The sequence below is a fragment of the Tauraco erythrolophus genome, chromosome 3 (assembly GCF_009769465.1).
Source record: "Tauraco erythrolophus isolate bTauEry1 chromosome 3, bTauEry1.pri, whole genome shotgun sequence".
Lineage (NCBI taxonomy): Eukaryota > Metazoa > Chordata > Aves > Musophagiformes > Musophagidae > Tauraco > Tauraco erythrolophus.
Genome location: NC_141467.1, coordinates 82,853,396 through 82,867,158, shown reverse-complemented (window position 1 = coordinate 82,867,158; position 13,763 = coordinate 82,853,396). Strand labels below are relative to the sequence as shown.

The window sequence follows — 13,763 nt, the reverse complement described above, 5'->3', positions numbered from 1 at the left end:
CTACCTCCTGCCATTCATTCTGCCTTGTGCCATGACAGTTTTCATAGGCTGTTTTGTAAATCAATGGTATTTTTCAGGTCACTGGGGAAAAAACAAAAATCTTATTCTACAATAAGGCTCTTAGAAAAAAGTCACATCTTCAAATAATTCCACTCTGCTTGAACACGAGTCAGAGGCTTGGATGTCAGTCTTGCAATAAATACGTAAGTGCAGCATGTTTACTAAATCTATATTAAATCTGTGGTTTTCTATCATATTGTGGTTTTTAATCACATTTTTACAATGACAGTCAAAATACCATCTCCATCCATTTATCTTCTTAATAATCAGCAATGCTTATTTGTCTGCTGAAAGATCTTTGGTTTTGCCCACACAAGCCCTAAAAGTAGAAAACATGATGCAACATGCTAGAAACTCCTGATCATATCCATCTACCCACTGAGAACACATCGTTTGCATCTGCTGAAACTGTTCCAGACTTGGACAAAATGAAAACACTAAATCAGTAAGTATACTAGCATTTATTAATATAAGAAAAACTTCAAAAATTAAGATCTTCCACTTCATATCCTAAGATCCACGGAGATCCCAGATCAAACTTTCAAGGCAATGGAAAGTCAGTGTAACAGTAATCACTCATCACCTTTGAAAATAAGTCCTTAAGTTTGTTTCAAACTGTGTATAAAGAACATGGTGTTCAACTCAGAGGAAGTCTCTATTTTCTTCATTTAATATAGCAAGGAATGACACTTTCAACAGTTTTCAGTTGGTGGCATTTGAAGTATGGCCTTTTGATTTTTCTTCACATACCTTCTAAAGACCCAGAATTCCTAGGTGAGCACATCAGTCTTTTCTTCTTAATTAAAGTCCCTCTTCTTCAAATGCCTTTCCATCTTTCTCTAGTATAACATTGAGCTCTTCAAGTTTCTCACACACTATTATCTGCAGAAATTTCTTTGTCCTCAGTTACAGAACCTCATTCATCTCCCTTCAAAAGTTTTTAGGCTTTTGTGATGCCAAATAGCAGACAGGAGCTTCCAGAAGGTGTTCACTTGTTGTTCATTTTGCTCATTTTAAACCTAACTGCCTCTGTGTGCGATTCTGTCCAAACCTAGACAGATATTTGCAAGTTAACTAGCTGCCTTTGGTATCACAATGTTAATTATAAAATAAAACAAGCTTACAATTATAATATAAATGTCTGAAGTATGGAAGAAATGTCCCTGAAAAGTAACTATTTACCTCCACCGAGTCTAGAGCAAGATCAGGTACACAAAGCTGTTGCCTCCACACCCGTACTGCAAACATCTAAGGTTAGGAAAGATTAATTCTCCTCCAACCGCCACATTCTTGGTCCAATAACTAGCATCAGCAGGCAGGTATCTGCAGAGATATTTCCATATAACAGAGCACGTTAGGTTGTCTGACTAAAAGCTAAGCAAACTAAACACAAAGCCATGGCAAGGACCAGAACAATCAATGAAAACAGGGCACACTGACTCACTAGGCCTAAAACTGATGAAGGGGAATAATTTAGATCATTGTTCCTGGTGCAAAACCCACTAAACAAGAAACACTAGAATAAACTGTACAAACCAAGGGACTACCTAAAGGGATGTAAGACTTCTTACAGGATACAGGAAGATGAAAATTTAGGGACAGAACAGAGAGTATTTGAGGACTGTGTAAAATTTATTATAGGATTATTTTTGTTCTACGGGATTGCAGCAACATGCGAAACTTATTCTGAGATGTTTAAGGGAAGCACCAAAGGTGTACAGAGGGACTAAGGTAGACTGGGGAGAAAGAAGCATGGAAAAACCAAGGACAAAGAGGATAAAGGGGCCAGTGGCATGTAGGCAGCTTACCGATTACGCTTCAGTGCACGAGCCCTGCACTTCACCACCGCAGCCCGCCCGATATTCTTATCACAGCCTCTTTCTAACTGGTCTCGTGTGCATGCATGCGCCAATGCTAGCAAACTACAAGTGGGACTAGCCCATGAGTGGGACAACAGGAAGAAGTATGAGCCACTGGAGTGGGACCACGTGTTTGAGGGACTTACGGCTCTATGGGGCAGCAACTGGGGGAGAAAGGGGCTGGATGCCAGTTGCTGCATGAACTGTCTCACAGCAGCTACCAGAGACCCATACTGCAGGTGTGTGCACAGCCCACACACAGGTGAACTTCAATCCTGGGCAGCTGGAGAGAAGGAAGAGGGCGGAGCTGCAATACCTGAGTGCAGCCTGTGTTTACAGAGGTGCCAGTAAAGGCACTGCTCTCTCCCCAGCCTGATTTATGGCTGGCCGTATCTTTATTGTTTGTATCATGTGTAGGTGTACACACCGACATTTTGTACTGTTATGGGCTTGCGGATACAGAATCACAGGAGCCTTGAATCCTTTAGATCGGGAAGGGAGAAAGTCCTCCAGGACCCAAAGGACATCAGATTCTGCTACCACAAAGTGAAGAATAACCACATGGGCGCTGGCAAAAAAAAACCTCCCATGGATTTTTTTTTTTAGTTCGTCTAAAACTTTTATCTATTTTCATATACACCTGAGAAACCTGAGTGGCAGTTTAGATTGATTTAGATATCTAGAATACACACAGAGTAAAAGAAATTGTTTCATTCAAATACCAGTATTGTTATGTAGCCTGGCTATGACAGAACAAGAACAAAACGTTGATGACTCCATAGATACTTTATCATGAAACAGCTAAAATTCACCAAAGCTATGAATACTGATTTAAATATTTCTGTATCAAAGTTATTTCTCCTTCAAAACAGTCTTTAAATATCTTCCCAACATAAGAATACATACAGAAGTCATCTTTTTTTTAAATCAGCAGGTATGTAGGCACTGCATTTGGTTTAGAAAATAGTCCGTCATTTTTTTTTAATCAACCACATCGAAATATAAAGCAATCATTAATGGTTTCCTTATATTTTCTGTATCTTATGTGATGCTAAGGATTTTATTCTACATACACTTGAGTATGCATACATGCATCTGCATGTACCAATATCCCTTCTGTATCTAATTTTTGTATATAATGATTTAGATAAATCTAGGTAACTTTATTAAGGTGATTAAGATGAGGCCTGATTATATCTCTCAAATCACTGAGAGGGAAAAAAAAAAAACAACAAACCACCAACAAATGAAAAATTAAGAGTTCCAGCTCCTTTAACACAGTTTCTAAACCATTTCAGTGATGGCCTGTGACAGACTTTTATAAGCACTTCTTACAAGCACAGAGCTACCGCTTGGCAACTACTGTATTTAAATAAATAAATTTAAAAACCCTACTCTGAGTATTGTGGCATTACGTATTTTTGGTGGATGGCCACAAAAAGCGTGGGAGATCAACTGTAAAGATTTCCAAAAGGGACAAATCAACAGCAGCTAGCCCAATAGCATAAAAATCCTGCCAGGGATCCTCTGAACAGATGGACTGTGAACACCACCTGCAAAATTCCAAATGACTGACTTCCAACCAGAAAGACCCAGCTCACACCTACACTGGTTTTACAACTAATACGTTTCTAGAGGTCACAAGACTTGATTTTGGAAAACTGACTTCTTCCTGGATGCTAAGAGGATGCCCCACTTGACGACAAGACTAAGATCTCTGTACAAGACCACAAGCCTTGAATTTGGAAAAGGGAAGGAATTCATGTCCAAAGACACAAGCCTCTGAGTACCCTCCTAACTTTCAAATTCCTTTTTTCGGCATGATGTGACAATCTCTCTAGCAATAGTTTTAGCCAATCGTGATCCTTTTAGTTGCTCCACTTGAGGGCCTGTCTGAAAACAGTAGTGCACAAAGGTGTCTGAACGGAAAGAGATCCTCTGAACATGGCTCATGCAGTAGAACTCCACGCCAACACCACACCATGTGATCAAACTAACTTCAGAACTGAAAGGTCTCTAGTTATGTTCAGCTTTCTGCACCAAAACTAATAAATTCCAAGCAGCAGGATGTGTTCACACCAGAGATTATCATGACTCAACAAATCAACAACCAACTACATCAACTCTAGCTAAACTGACAAGGCTGAAAAATTTTAATCATATTCCAGAAGATTAGTCTGATTTTGCAAAGTGCACAAGACTTGACTACACATGTGTCACAAGCAATACTTTGGACTGCAAAGTCCCTCAATTTTCCCAGTGTTTCAGGAAGGAAATACACTGTATTTGGCACAGAGCACACTGTATTAATACAACAGCTACACAGTCAGCATCAGTCTGTTCCCTGATCTGTTCCACTGCTTCTCATCATCCTACTTATAGCTCTTCAGATCTGCTTCTCTTCCTGCATCATCCCGTAAGGTGACCCAGAGAGTCAAAGATACATTATGGCCTCTTATCACCAAACAGCCATAATTTTGCCATGATGATTCAAGAATCTTGCCCGAACAGTGCTGGAAGAGACAAGTGAAAGAGTAAGAAGAAGAAATCCCATGGGTGCTAGTGTCAGTAGATACGTGAAGCAGGATGCTATATTAGAAAGTAAGTGCTCAAAGTGCTCAATTTCCCGATTAAAAAAATAATCATCTATAAAGTTTATTCTAATTAAGTTCAAATTTTTTTTTTTATGCATAAACTCAGGGAAGGAGGAGTGTAGTTACAGACTGCACAGCAATGCAAAGGCTTAGAAAAAAAATCATTTTGTACGGAAGATGTTAAGCAACACTTATGGTTATAACATCTCTTATTTCTGCAAGAAAAGCCTTCAGCCTAGAAGGCCTAGTTGAACTTCAGCATAGTTTCTGATTACCTTCGTATCTTCAGTTAAAAGATACGTCTATCCCACTAGAAGAGAAGCAGAGCATTTCCCAGCAAACAGTAAAAGAACTTTCGGCTACAGGTACCTTGTGAAATGTGAAGATTTTATTTTTTTAATATAAACTTAAAATAGAAGGCTTATAATAAATCTCACCTAAAGATGATTCTGGGTTTTACACAATTTATGTCATCTTTCATCCAGATTTTAGAAATTTTAAATAAGCTAAAGAGAAAAGATATTTATTAAACTATGTCATTATTAATACTAGCAACTTCAACAATCTGAAGTTTTATCAAGTCATATAACAATAGTTAAGAAAACAGAACAAAACTATAAATATGTTTACAGATGTCTGACAGTCCTGCTTAATTCCTTTCAGATAAAAATAATGTATCGTACTGTAATAAATATAATGCAGTATATTTGTCAGTTGGAATAATCAAGATCTAGTCCGTTGCCTTAAGGTCACTTGTTTATTAGATTTCATAGAAAAAAAAAAGAAAAAACAAAAACCAAAAAAAACCCCAAAACACCCAGCATATGGACAACTGATTTTATAACTCTATATGGAACAAAGAGGCTTTTTTGCCTCTGACAAATCTGAATTGAGTTCATCCTTCTTTTTGTAGTAACAGTACGAAGGAATAGGATTGGAACTACAGATATCCTCCACCACCTACCAAGTTATCTGCTTATATGGAATGGGACAAACTCCACCGCAATACAAGGCGTCAGGGCTAGTAACATCAGACACGCAAACGTCAATAAAAGATTCCAGGGCGAATTCTTACAACTACCCAAAGGAGACGAGGGCTTGAGACATCAGAGCATGTGTGTACTTGGAAGAAATGCCACGTTTCTGCAGCCATACATTGTCTTACCAATGTATATCAAATTTCGTACAGTCGATTCATTCATTAGTGACATTTTCTTTCACTGTGACATTTTGTACATGTGTAAACAATTATTTCACTACTGCCACAATATGTTTCTTCCTCTCTGACACAAATGGCATAGATCCTGGTTTGCTGTGCTTACGACGATTCAGTTCCCTAGAGGGAAAAAAAAAAACAAACAAAAACAAAAACAGAAAAATGAAGTTCAGTAGTCATCACAAAGATTTAACAAATACTAGCTTCCTCCTTAAGTTACTAAGGGAGATATTTTACAATTAAAAAAAAAGTTAGAATTGCTCTGCTTTAATTAATCAAAAGCCATGTACTTCTTCCTTTGAGCAGGACTGTCCCTTTGAAAAATAACTTTAAAACTGGCTAATTTAGAAAAGTTGCAAATCAAGCCTTTTCTTGGAAGCTCCATCTATGTGGTTTTCATGTCAACAGGATTTGCTGCTCAAGTTTGTAGTCTTTCAGCTGAGAAAGATAACTAAAACCCACCGCTTTTTGGCTTTACTGTTAATTTAACAGCTACAGCAAAGCGTGACACCTTCTGCTCCTAGAAATTCCAATATGACAATGAACCAGGTGACTGAAAACACTCATCCTGGAGCCTGACATTTGAAAAAAAACAACAACAAAAAACCAAAAACCACATCAACCTCTCTCCACCGCTCCCGCCCCCCCCCAAAAAAAAACCCTTTTCATACTCAAAACAGGCCATTCTGTTGCCACTGCAACGTTGCATTGTATCATACTTAAAGCATTGTGGCTTCTTCTGACATGTATTTGCTCCCATTTCTTCAGTGAAAGTTTGGGAAGCAGCCAGTCCTTACTGACACTGGCACCTATCTGCATTTTCCTTATAATCAAAGGTTAATCAATCCAGTAGTTCGTGATCACTTATTGAGATGTTAAGAGTAGCTCACACTTGTTCCTCCCACCCACTGTAGCTCTATCGTTCCCATACACTGCTGCTGCAGCACAGCACTGATGCATTCTAAGATCAAGAGAAAACAAAGCCAGAAGAGGCAGACATACTTTCGCCGACGAGCTTCTCTCATGATGCGTTGCTCCTTGATTTGGCAAAATATACTTTTAGGCAAGTGACGGTGTTGAGCTATGCGTCTGATCTTTGGGTGATACTGGAACTTCTCCTTCAGCTTCTGATTGTAATTCATAGCTGCCTTCTCTCGGGGTGCAAGCTATGGGGAAAACAGACAAACATGTTAAAAAAGAACATGTTAAAAAGAACTTGACTTTCTGAACAAAATAAAATTTTAACTTTGAATTCAAATGGCTTCCTTCTAGCAAATCGTTGTAACCACAGAAACTTCAGCATTAGAGTAGGTAAGTATTAAAAACCTACAATTTCAACAACACCCCAATGCTCAAACAGAAAACATTATCACAGGTTTTCAAAGTTCAGTGAAGTAACCAAATTTGCTCCTTAAAAACCAGATTTTAATGTGCTGTAGGGAAAGAAGAGAGAAGAGAAACAGCTGATAATAAAACCTCTTTGATCAGAGTCTGCCTGCTTACCTGACCTCCACTGATGACCAACTTTTGCAGGCACTTTAAATCACGAGCCAGTGCAAGTACAACGGCTATAAATGAATTGTCTTCATGAACAGCTTTACAGACAGGTCTTTAGGTGGCCTAAATCTTACCCAGCCCCTTGATCCATTAGGAAGCACAGTGTACATACCAGATTTCAAGCTTGACTACATGGCACCCAGAGAGTTACAACTTTCATAACGCAACTAAAAATATCTTATTATCACAAACACATAAAATACAGGTGAGCTAGTATGACCGCAAAAGACTTTTATTTTATCCATGTTTAAAATTATGTCTGAGCCACCATTAACACCACCAAAAGCAAGAAATGCCTCTTCCTGACAGCTAACCTACAGAGGATATATATTTTTTTTTTCAACTAGGCATGTTTCCTTTGGTCCTAATGCTTATTTATCAAAAGGGGCGGGGTGGGGGGGGGGATGAGAATCTGTGTGCTGTGGCTTTGTTTAAGGCATGCACTGCTTCACAAGGAATATCAGTTTCTATGTATTTTGGATTTGCTCAGATCTCTGGGAATTTCAGCTACATTTCAGTCTAGTGAGCTTTCGTATAAACAGAAAATCTGTTCATCTTCAATATTTACAGAGAATAATCCTATCCTCTTCTTCCTACCCTCCCTCCCAAAACACACTCTATAACTCCAATATTTCAGACATCTAAAACTCCTTCATACTCTCAAACAAGCAGTGGCACAAGTCTTTTGCCCTCCTACATTTGTTTCATCCACTACTGCTCGCAACTGAAGTATTAAAAGCAAAACAATAGTTCAGCTTCTACGTATTCAGCTTTGCAACCAACTCAGTTTCACTAATTTCTTACTTTACTAAGAAAGAGAACCTGAATTTCAGACACTAACGAAGAAAAAAGCAAAGCAGTAACAAAAGCAGCAACTTTATTATACAGAAAAAAATTTGGAAATCCCATCTACATTATTAAGAAACATGCTTTTTTTCCCCCCTTTGAAATCAGCGATCAGCTATTTCTTCTCCACTCTGGAGGTCACTTTTAGAATTGACTTCTTTTAGAATAATTCTTAACTTCTGAAAAACTAAATATCATACTCAGATAATTTTGGTCCAAAATACCATTAGCAGTCTGAAAGCAAGTATTAATTAAACATACAGCAAAGGAATTTCTCCTTTGGGACAATAAAGAAACCAGGTACCAGATGCAGAGTTGCTCATCACCCAGAAAATTCTTATTCAGGCATGAGACACACTCTTAACCTTTGTTCCTCCACACCCTCTTATTCTTAAAAACAAATCCTTCTGCTTTACTTAGATTTATCATGACCTCTCAAATTGCAAGTGAGTAAATTTTACAACCTTAACCCACTAAAACTAATACACACACACCCCCTGCCCTTTATTGAAATTCATTCTAGTGAGGCAGCCTGAATAGCTGGTTCACTCTCAATAAATCCCAGGTGTTCCCACTCTGCAGAAAACTGCCAACATAATCCAAATTAAAGAGCTTTTATTTTAATTAAATGCAATGATTTTCCTTTAATTTAAGAAGAGCAAATTGCTGCTGATTTAGTATAACCTTGATGATTCTACAGACAAGAGGTGAATCTGTAAATTAAAGATACATCCAAGATACCTTATTTAAAAAATTAATATAGATTAAGCGGTGGTTATGTTTGAGTCTGATGCCATTTTTATGTATAACGTGGTATATAGAAAGGCACATAGCTGGTGACTTCCCATCCAGCTACTGAATGCCAACGCCCCACATACCAGGCTGTGCTAAGTGCAGCCTCATCTACACAACGCTAGAAGAAAATTTTGCAGTAAGTAATGACAAGTTTCTGAAAGACAGCAGATAGCTAAGAAAGCAAACTGCGATAACGCATGGAATTCCACTCTTGCAAGTCATTTTACAAAGGTCAGCGTGAACAGCTGAAGAGATCAGCATTACTTCCCATTCTGCTTTGAGCTGGAGAAAATGCCGTAAACGCTGCATAATTTAGCAGGATTAGAGATTTCGCTTATAGGGACTAGAACACTCTACAAGACAATAAATTAGGATTCACGTGACATCACGAGTGCAACGCATGCTCAGAGATGACGTATGACCCTTTTTTCTTACATTCCAACAGTGAATGTGCAACTTCCTTCCTACATGAGGGAAATAGAAATTACGTGGCAGAAAGACAGCCGATTTGTCCATTACTGCAGCAGTACTTCACAGCAAATATCTAGAATGAAAAAGGGGGAAAAAAAAGCTCTAAAATGCAACTAAGTTGTCAGCAATAGGAAAACGTGTCCTCGCATAAATTGCCTATGCCCCTCTCCTCCCTCCAGATGATAGAGGCTGGTTATTTTACCCATCTAAGCAGAAGGAAGGTAAGCATTTTTACGGAACACTGTCCGAAGAGCAAAAACTATCTTTAACAAAAAATTCTTCTTTTAAAGAGGGCTGTATTTGTACTGTGCAGTATTTAAAACTCCACACTATTAGACTCCTGTAATTCAGCATGAGAATATGAAATGGCTGTTTATCTATCCTGTCCAGGTTGCCCTTCTACGTTAGCACAGATGCAACACATTTTCAGAATACAAACTTATCCCAGCAATTTTCTACACCATAGCTTTTCTTTAATTTTTTCCATTGCTCTGCTGAAAACACCTTTCTAAATTTATTGTCATAAAGCTTATTACTCATTGTTTCCTCAGATCAAAAACCTATGGCTTCTTTACATCTAAATGGATGACAATAAAAAAAGGCAATGTAGATGTTAAGAGCACAAAACAATAGCTAAAGGGATGAAGCTACATGTGCATTGAATCACAAACCCAAAATCACTATGAAAAGAACGCCAAGTCACACAATATCTGGTACTGCTTGTTATCAACCTTATCTCACAAAATGGAACTATGTACTAGAAGTAGACTGAAAGAATATACAATTACTCAAGACAGTTTTGATGTGCTCCTGCTAATGCACTTTGCTAGATCAAAGCCAAGACTTGTATTTGCACTTTCTCCCATCTTTTTCAGTCCTTACTTAAAAGCTGTTATCTCTGCATCTTGTAGGAAAGCAGCAAACCTATGCTCCACCACTGTTACACCAACTCCTCACACTAGTTTTACACTTAGTGAAATACAAATAATTTCCAAGCAGAAAGTTTTCTTCTTGAATTGTCCAGTGCTCTGTTATAATTCTTAGCTATTTTGGAAATGTAACAGAGCCAAATTTTGCAGCTGTTACTCACAGAAGTAATGTTACTACGGACTTACACTCTAAGAACCGCAGGTGTACACTTTTTTTCTAATGTGTCAATGGATTGAAGAACAGTAGAGATTTTTGACGTTTTAGTGATGGTTCATTGCTTTCACTACCATTCAAAAAACCCAATCTATCCCTCTCTTTGTGTTAATTAGATTAATTCTATTTTATTAACTGAAAACCTATTCTATTACTGCTGCTTTTCCAGCTTTTTCCACTCAGATGAGGCTCTACTTCCTTCTTTCCCTCCAAAGCCAATGTCATTTACCTTTTCAGAAATCCCAAACCTCTCCAAGAGCACAGGTACAAAAGCCTCAAGCATACTTTACACATCAAATTTTATGTACAGTATTTGAACAGTCTGAAGTATCCTGAAAGTCTTGTTTAATTGGGTCTTTTGCTTCTGGACTTGCAGAGTAGATGGTTTCTGCTTTAAAAATACAATCTGCTAGTCCTAGTTAATAATAATTATTTATTATTTTATCAATTTTTATTAAAAAGCCTAAACACTACAAATTATTTTAAAGTAACTTCTGCAGTAGCTCCAACAGAGAAATTTGGGGGTTGTGACCCCTATGTAAAACCCAAACAGATTAAATTGTCAGTGGAGTGGAGACACAGCATGCCTCTGGCTCCTCCAGAGACTTTTATTCTTACTTTAATGTTTCACTGATTTTAAATAATGAGTGCAATGCCAAATAGATTAAAAAACAAAAGAAACATGCATGTCAGAACTGATGACTGCTAGGGTAGCCACAGTTCAGAAAGTTTAACCTTCCAACTGGATGAACGTTTATCAGTCACAACATAAGTACTATATATTTACTATAACTTCCTTGGAATCCAGCAATGCTAAAAACAAGTAAGAATAAGTACTTACCAAAGAAAAAAATGTTTTATTGCCATTTTTCTTTGTCTTTCAGGATGCTGGTTTCCATCCACCCCCACCCCAAAAATATCCACCTTAAAGTATAAAGTATTACAAGAAGTTAGCATTGTATCAGAAATAGTGACCTCTGGATGAGTCATTCAATCAAATCTTCCCAGTGAAGAAAAAAAGCAGACCAAGCAACTGAGCATTTAAGACATATTCTGACACTTCCACCAGAATTACTGACTGTTCAGCTTTGAATATTTAAAATGTTCAAAAAATAGCCACAGACTATGGAAGAACTGGACATTTATAAAACGAGCAAGCATATGTCTACGAAGATAAGAACACCAATCCTCTAAAAAAGAAGGAGCAGGTAGAAAAGAAAAACAGCGGAACCTGATAAATAGCCATTACCAGTCGTAACATTAAGAATCACAGGAAATACCAGGTTGGATCGGACGAGGATTGGTAGAGTTGCCTGAATCCAAGCAACACTTCCAAGGTATGTGTAAGAACATGGTAAATCATAAAGATTCCACTCTTAAATTCTATTAGCAACAACTACTCTCTAGACATAGCTGAAAAATAAAATTTCATAGTGCTTCTAAAAAAAAAAATAACCTTAACTATAGTAGCTTCAAACAGTTACTAATTTAATGTCCAAATACTATGTCTTGCAAAATTCAAGGCTTCAACAGCGTCATGCTCAAACACATTTCCACATAAGATATGAGGATATGAAACACTCTTCTTATTATAACATAATTTTTTACAAGTTTATTAGCATCATCCATGTGAAATGAGAGCAGATTTTCTACATAATTCACTATGTTCCTTGTAAGTTGTTCCTATATTTCTAAATTATTTTGCTTTCTTAAGATATCTTTTGATGCTGCAAGGTGGGTTTTTTAAGATAGGATGACAAGTTGTGTATTCTAAATAATGGGATGACTTTCATTTCTGATAGCAAAATAAAAAAAAAAAAACCACAACCAAACAAACAAAAATCCACAAGGAAACAAAAAAAATAAAAAACCCCACATTCCACCTGACCTGTGTGTTATAGACAGCCATTGACTTAGTTGTCTTGGGAGCTGAGAGCCAAAGAGCTTTGTCAGGAATGCTTACAAATCCTCACATGCACACATCCTACAAAAGCTGTATTTGTATGATCCCACAACAGTAGAAGTGAATCGTGCACACAGCCTCCAAGACACGTGTCAAGCAGCAGTGCTGCACTTACAAACAGAGAAAAGCAGTCAGGCTATTTTATGTAGGATTCACTGTCGGGTCAAGGAAAACAACAGCATTAATGTGCAGACCATATCCAATACCTGATAGTCATAACTGGCAGTGCCTATATTAGGCCCACCATGGCCAGTTTTCACTGATGCAAACGCAACAGAAAACAGCAGAATGTCATTTAGTGCTCTATGTTTTGAATATTTAAACAATAGCTAAGTTGTCCTTTTGGACAGGAGGATGCAGGAGTAGTTCAGTTTGCCTCTTCCTTTACAGAGCCAAGTATCCTTACTCTTTCATAAGAAAAGGAGCCAATGCCATCTAGTAGTTAATAGAGTGAATTTTCTGTTCACATCTGAAAATATTAGGAATCGTTCTATATGAAAACGGTATTTTTGACATTCTTTTTACCCACTTGTCTTTCATGAAAAAGGTACAGAATAAAGTAGCATATAAAAAATACAAGACAATTCTGTTGTAGAACATCATCTTAGAGAAAGACAGCATACTCCTGCACCAAGTAAGAATATAGTGAATAAAGAGTTCCAACTAATACTGTAAAACCAGGTGAAAAGGGCATTACCATGACTATATGGATACAACAGCAAGAAAACTGGTAGTATTTCCAACCAATACCACACTGTCTAAGCAAATTCAACACAGAAGTTAAATCAAAAAGTAAAGCCTATACTGAGCTTTGTGCAGTGCTTATAATCAGCAAGTATGGGACTGATAATTAAATGCAAAACATTTGACTGAAGCACTACATGGGAAAATCCCAAGAATCAGTTCAGAACAGGAAAAAAAAAAGAAGAATCAGAGTCATAGAATAGCTTGGGTTGGAAGAGACCGTTAAAAGCCATCTAGTCCACCTACCCTGCAGTGAGCAGTGACATCTTCAACTAGATCAGGTTGCTCAGAGCTCTGTCCAACCTGACCTTGAATGTTTCCAGGGATGGGGCATCTGTCACCTGTCTGGGCAACCTGTTCCAGTGTTTCACCACTCATTGTAAAAAATTTCTTCCTTATATCTAATCTAAATCTCCCCTTTTTCAGTTCAAAGCCATTACCCCTTCTATCACCACATGCCCTTGTAAAAAGTCCCTCTCCAGCCCCCTTCAGGTACTGGAAGGCTGCTAGAAGGC

The 13,763-nt window shown here is 37.7% G+C and overlaps 1 protein-coding gene across 1 annotated transcript in view; it reads right to left on the bottom strand.

Moving 5' to 3' along the window:
• Positions 1-5,256: 5,256 nt before the first annotated feature.
• DCAF13 (DDB1 and CUL4 associated factor 13) overlaps positions 5,257-13,763 on the bottom strand; it is a 29,943-nt gene continuing 21,436 nt past the window's right edge. Inside the window, exons 10-11 of the mRNA XM_086609507.1 lie at positions 6,732-6,895; positions 5,257-5,849 (exon numbers count right to left, since the gene is read on the bottom strand). Of these exons, the coding sequence (XP_086465633.1) occupies positions 5,762-5,849; positions 6,732-6,895 (252 nt within the window). The 3' untranslated portion in view covers positions 5,257-5,761. The remainder of the gene's footprint in view (positions 5,850-6,731; positions 6,896-13,763) is intronic.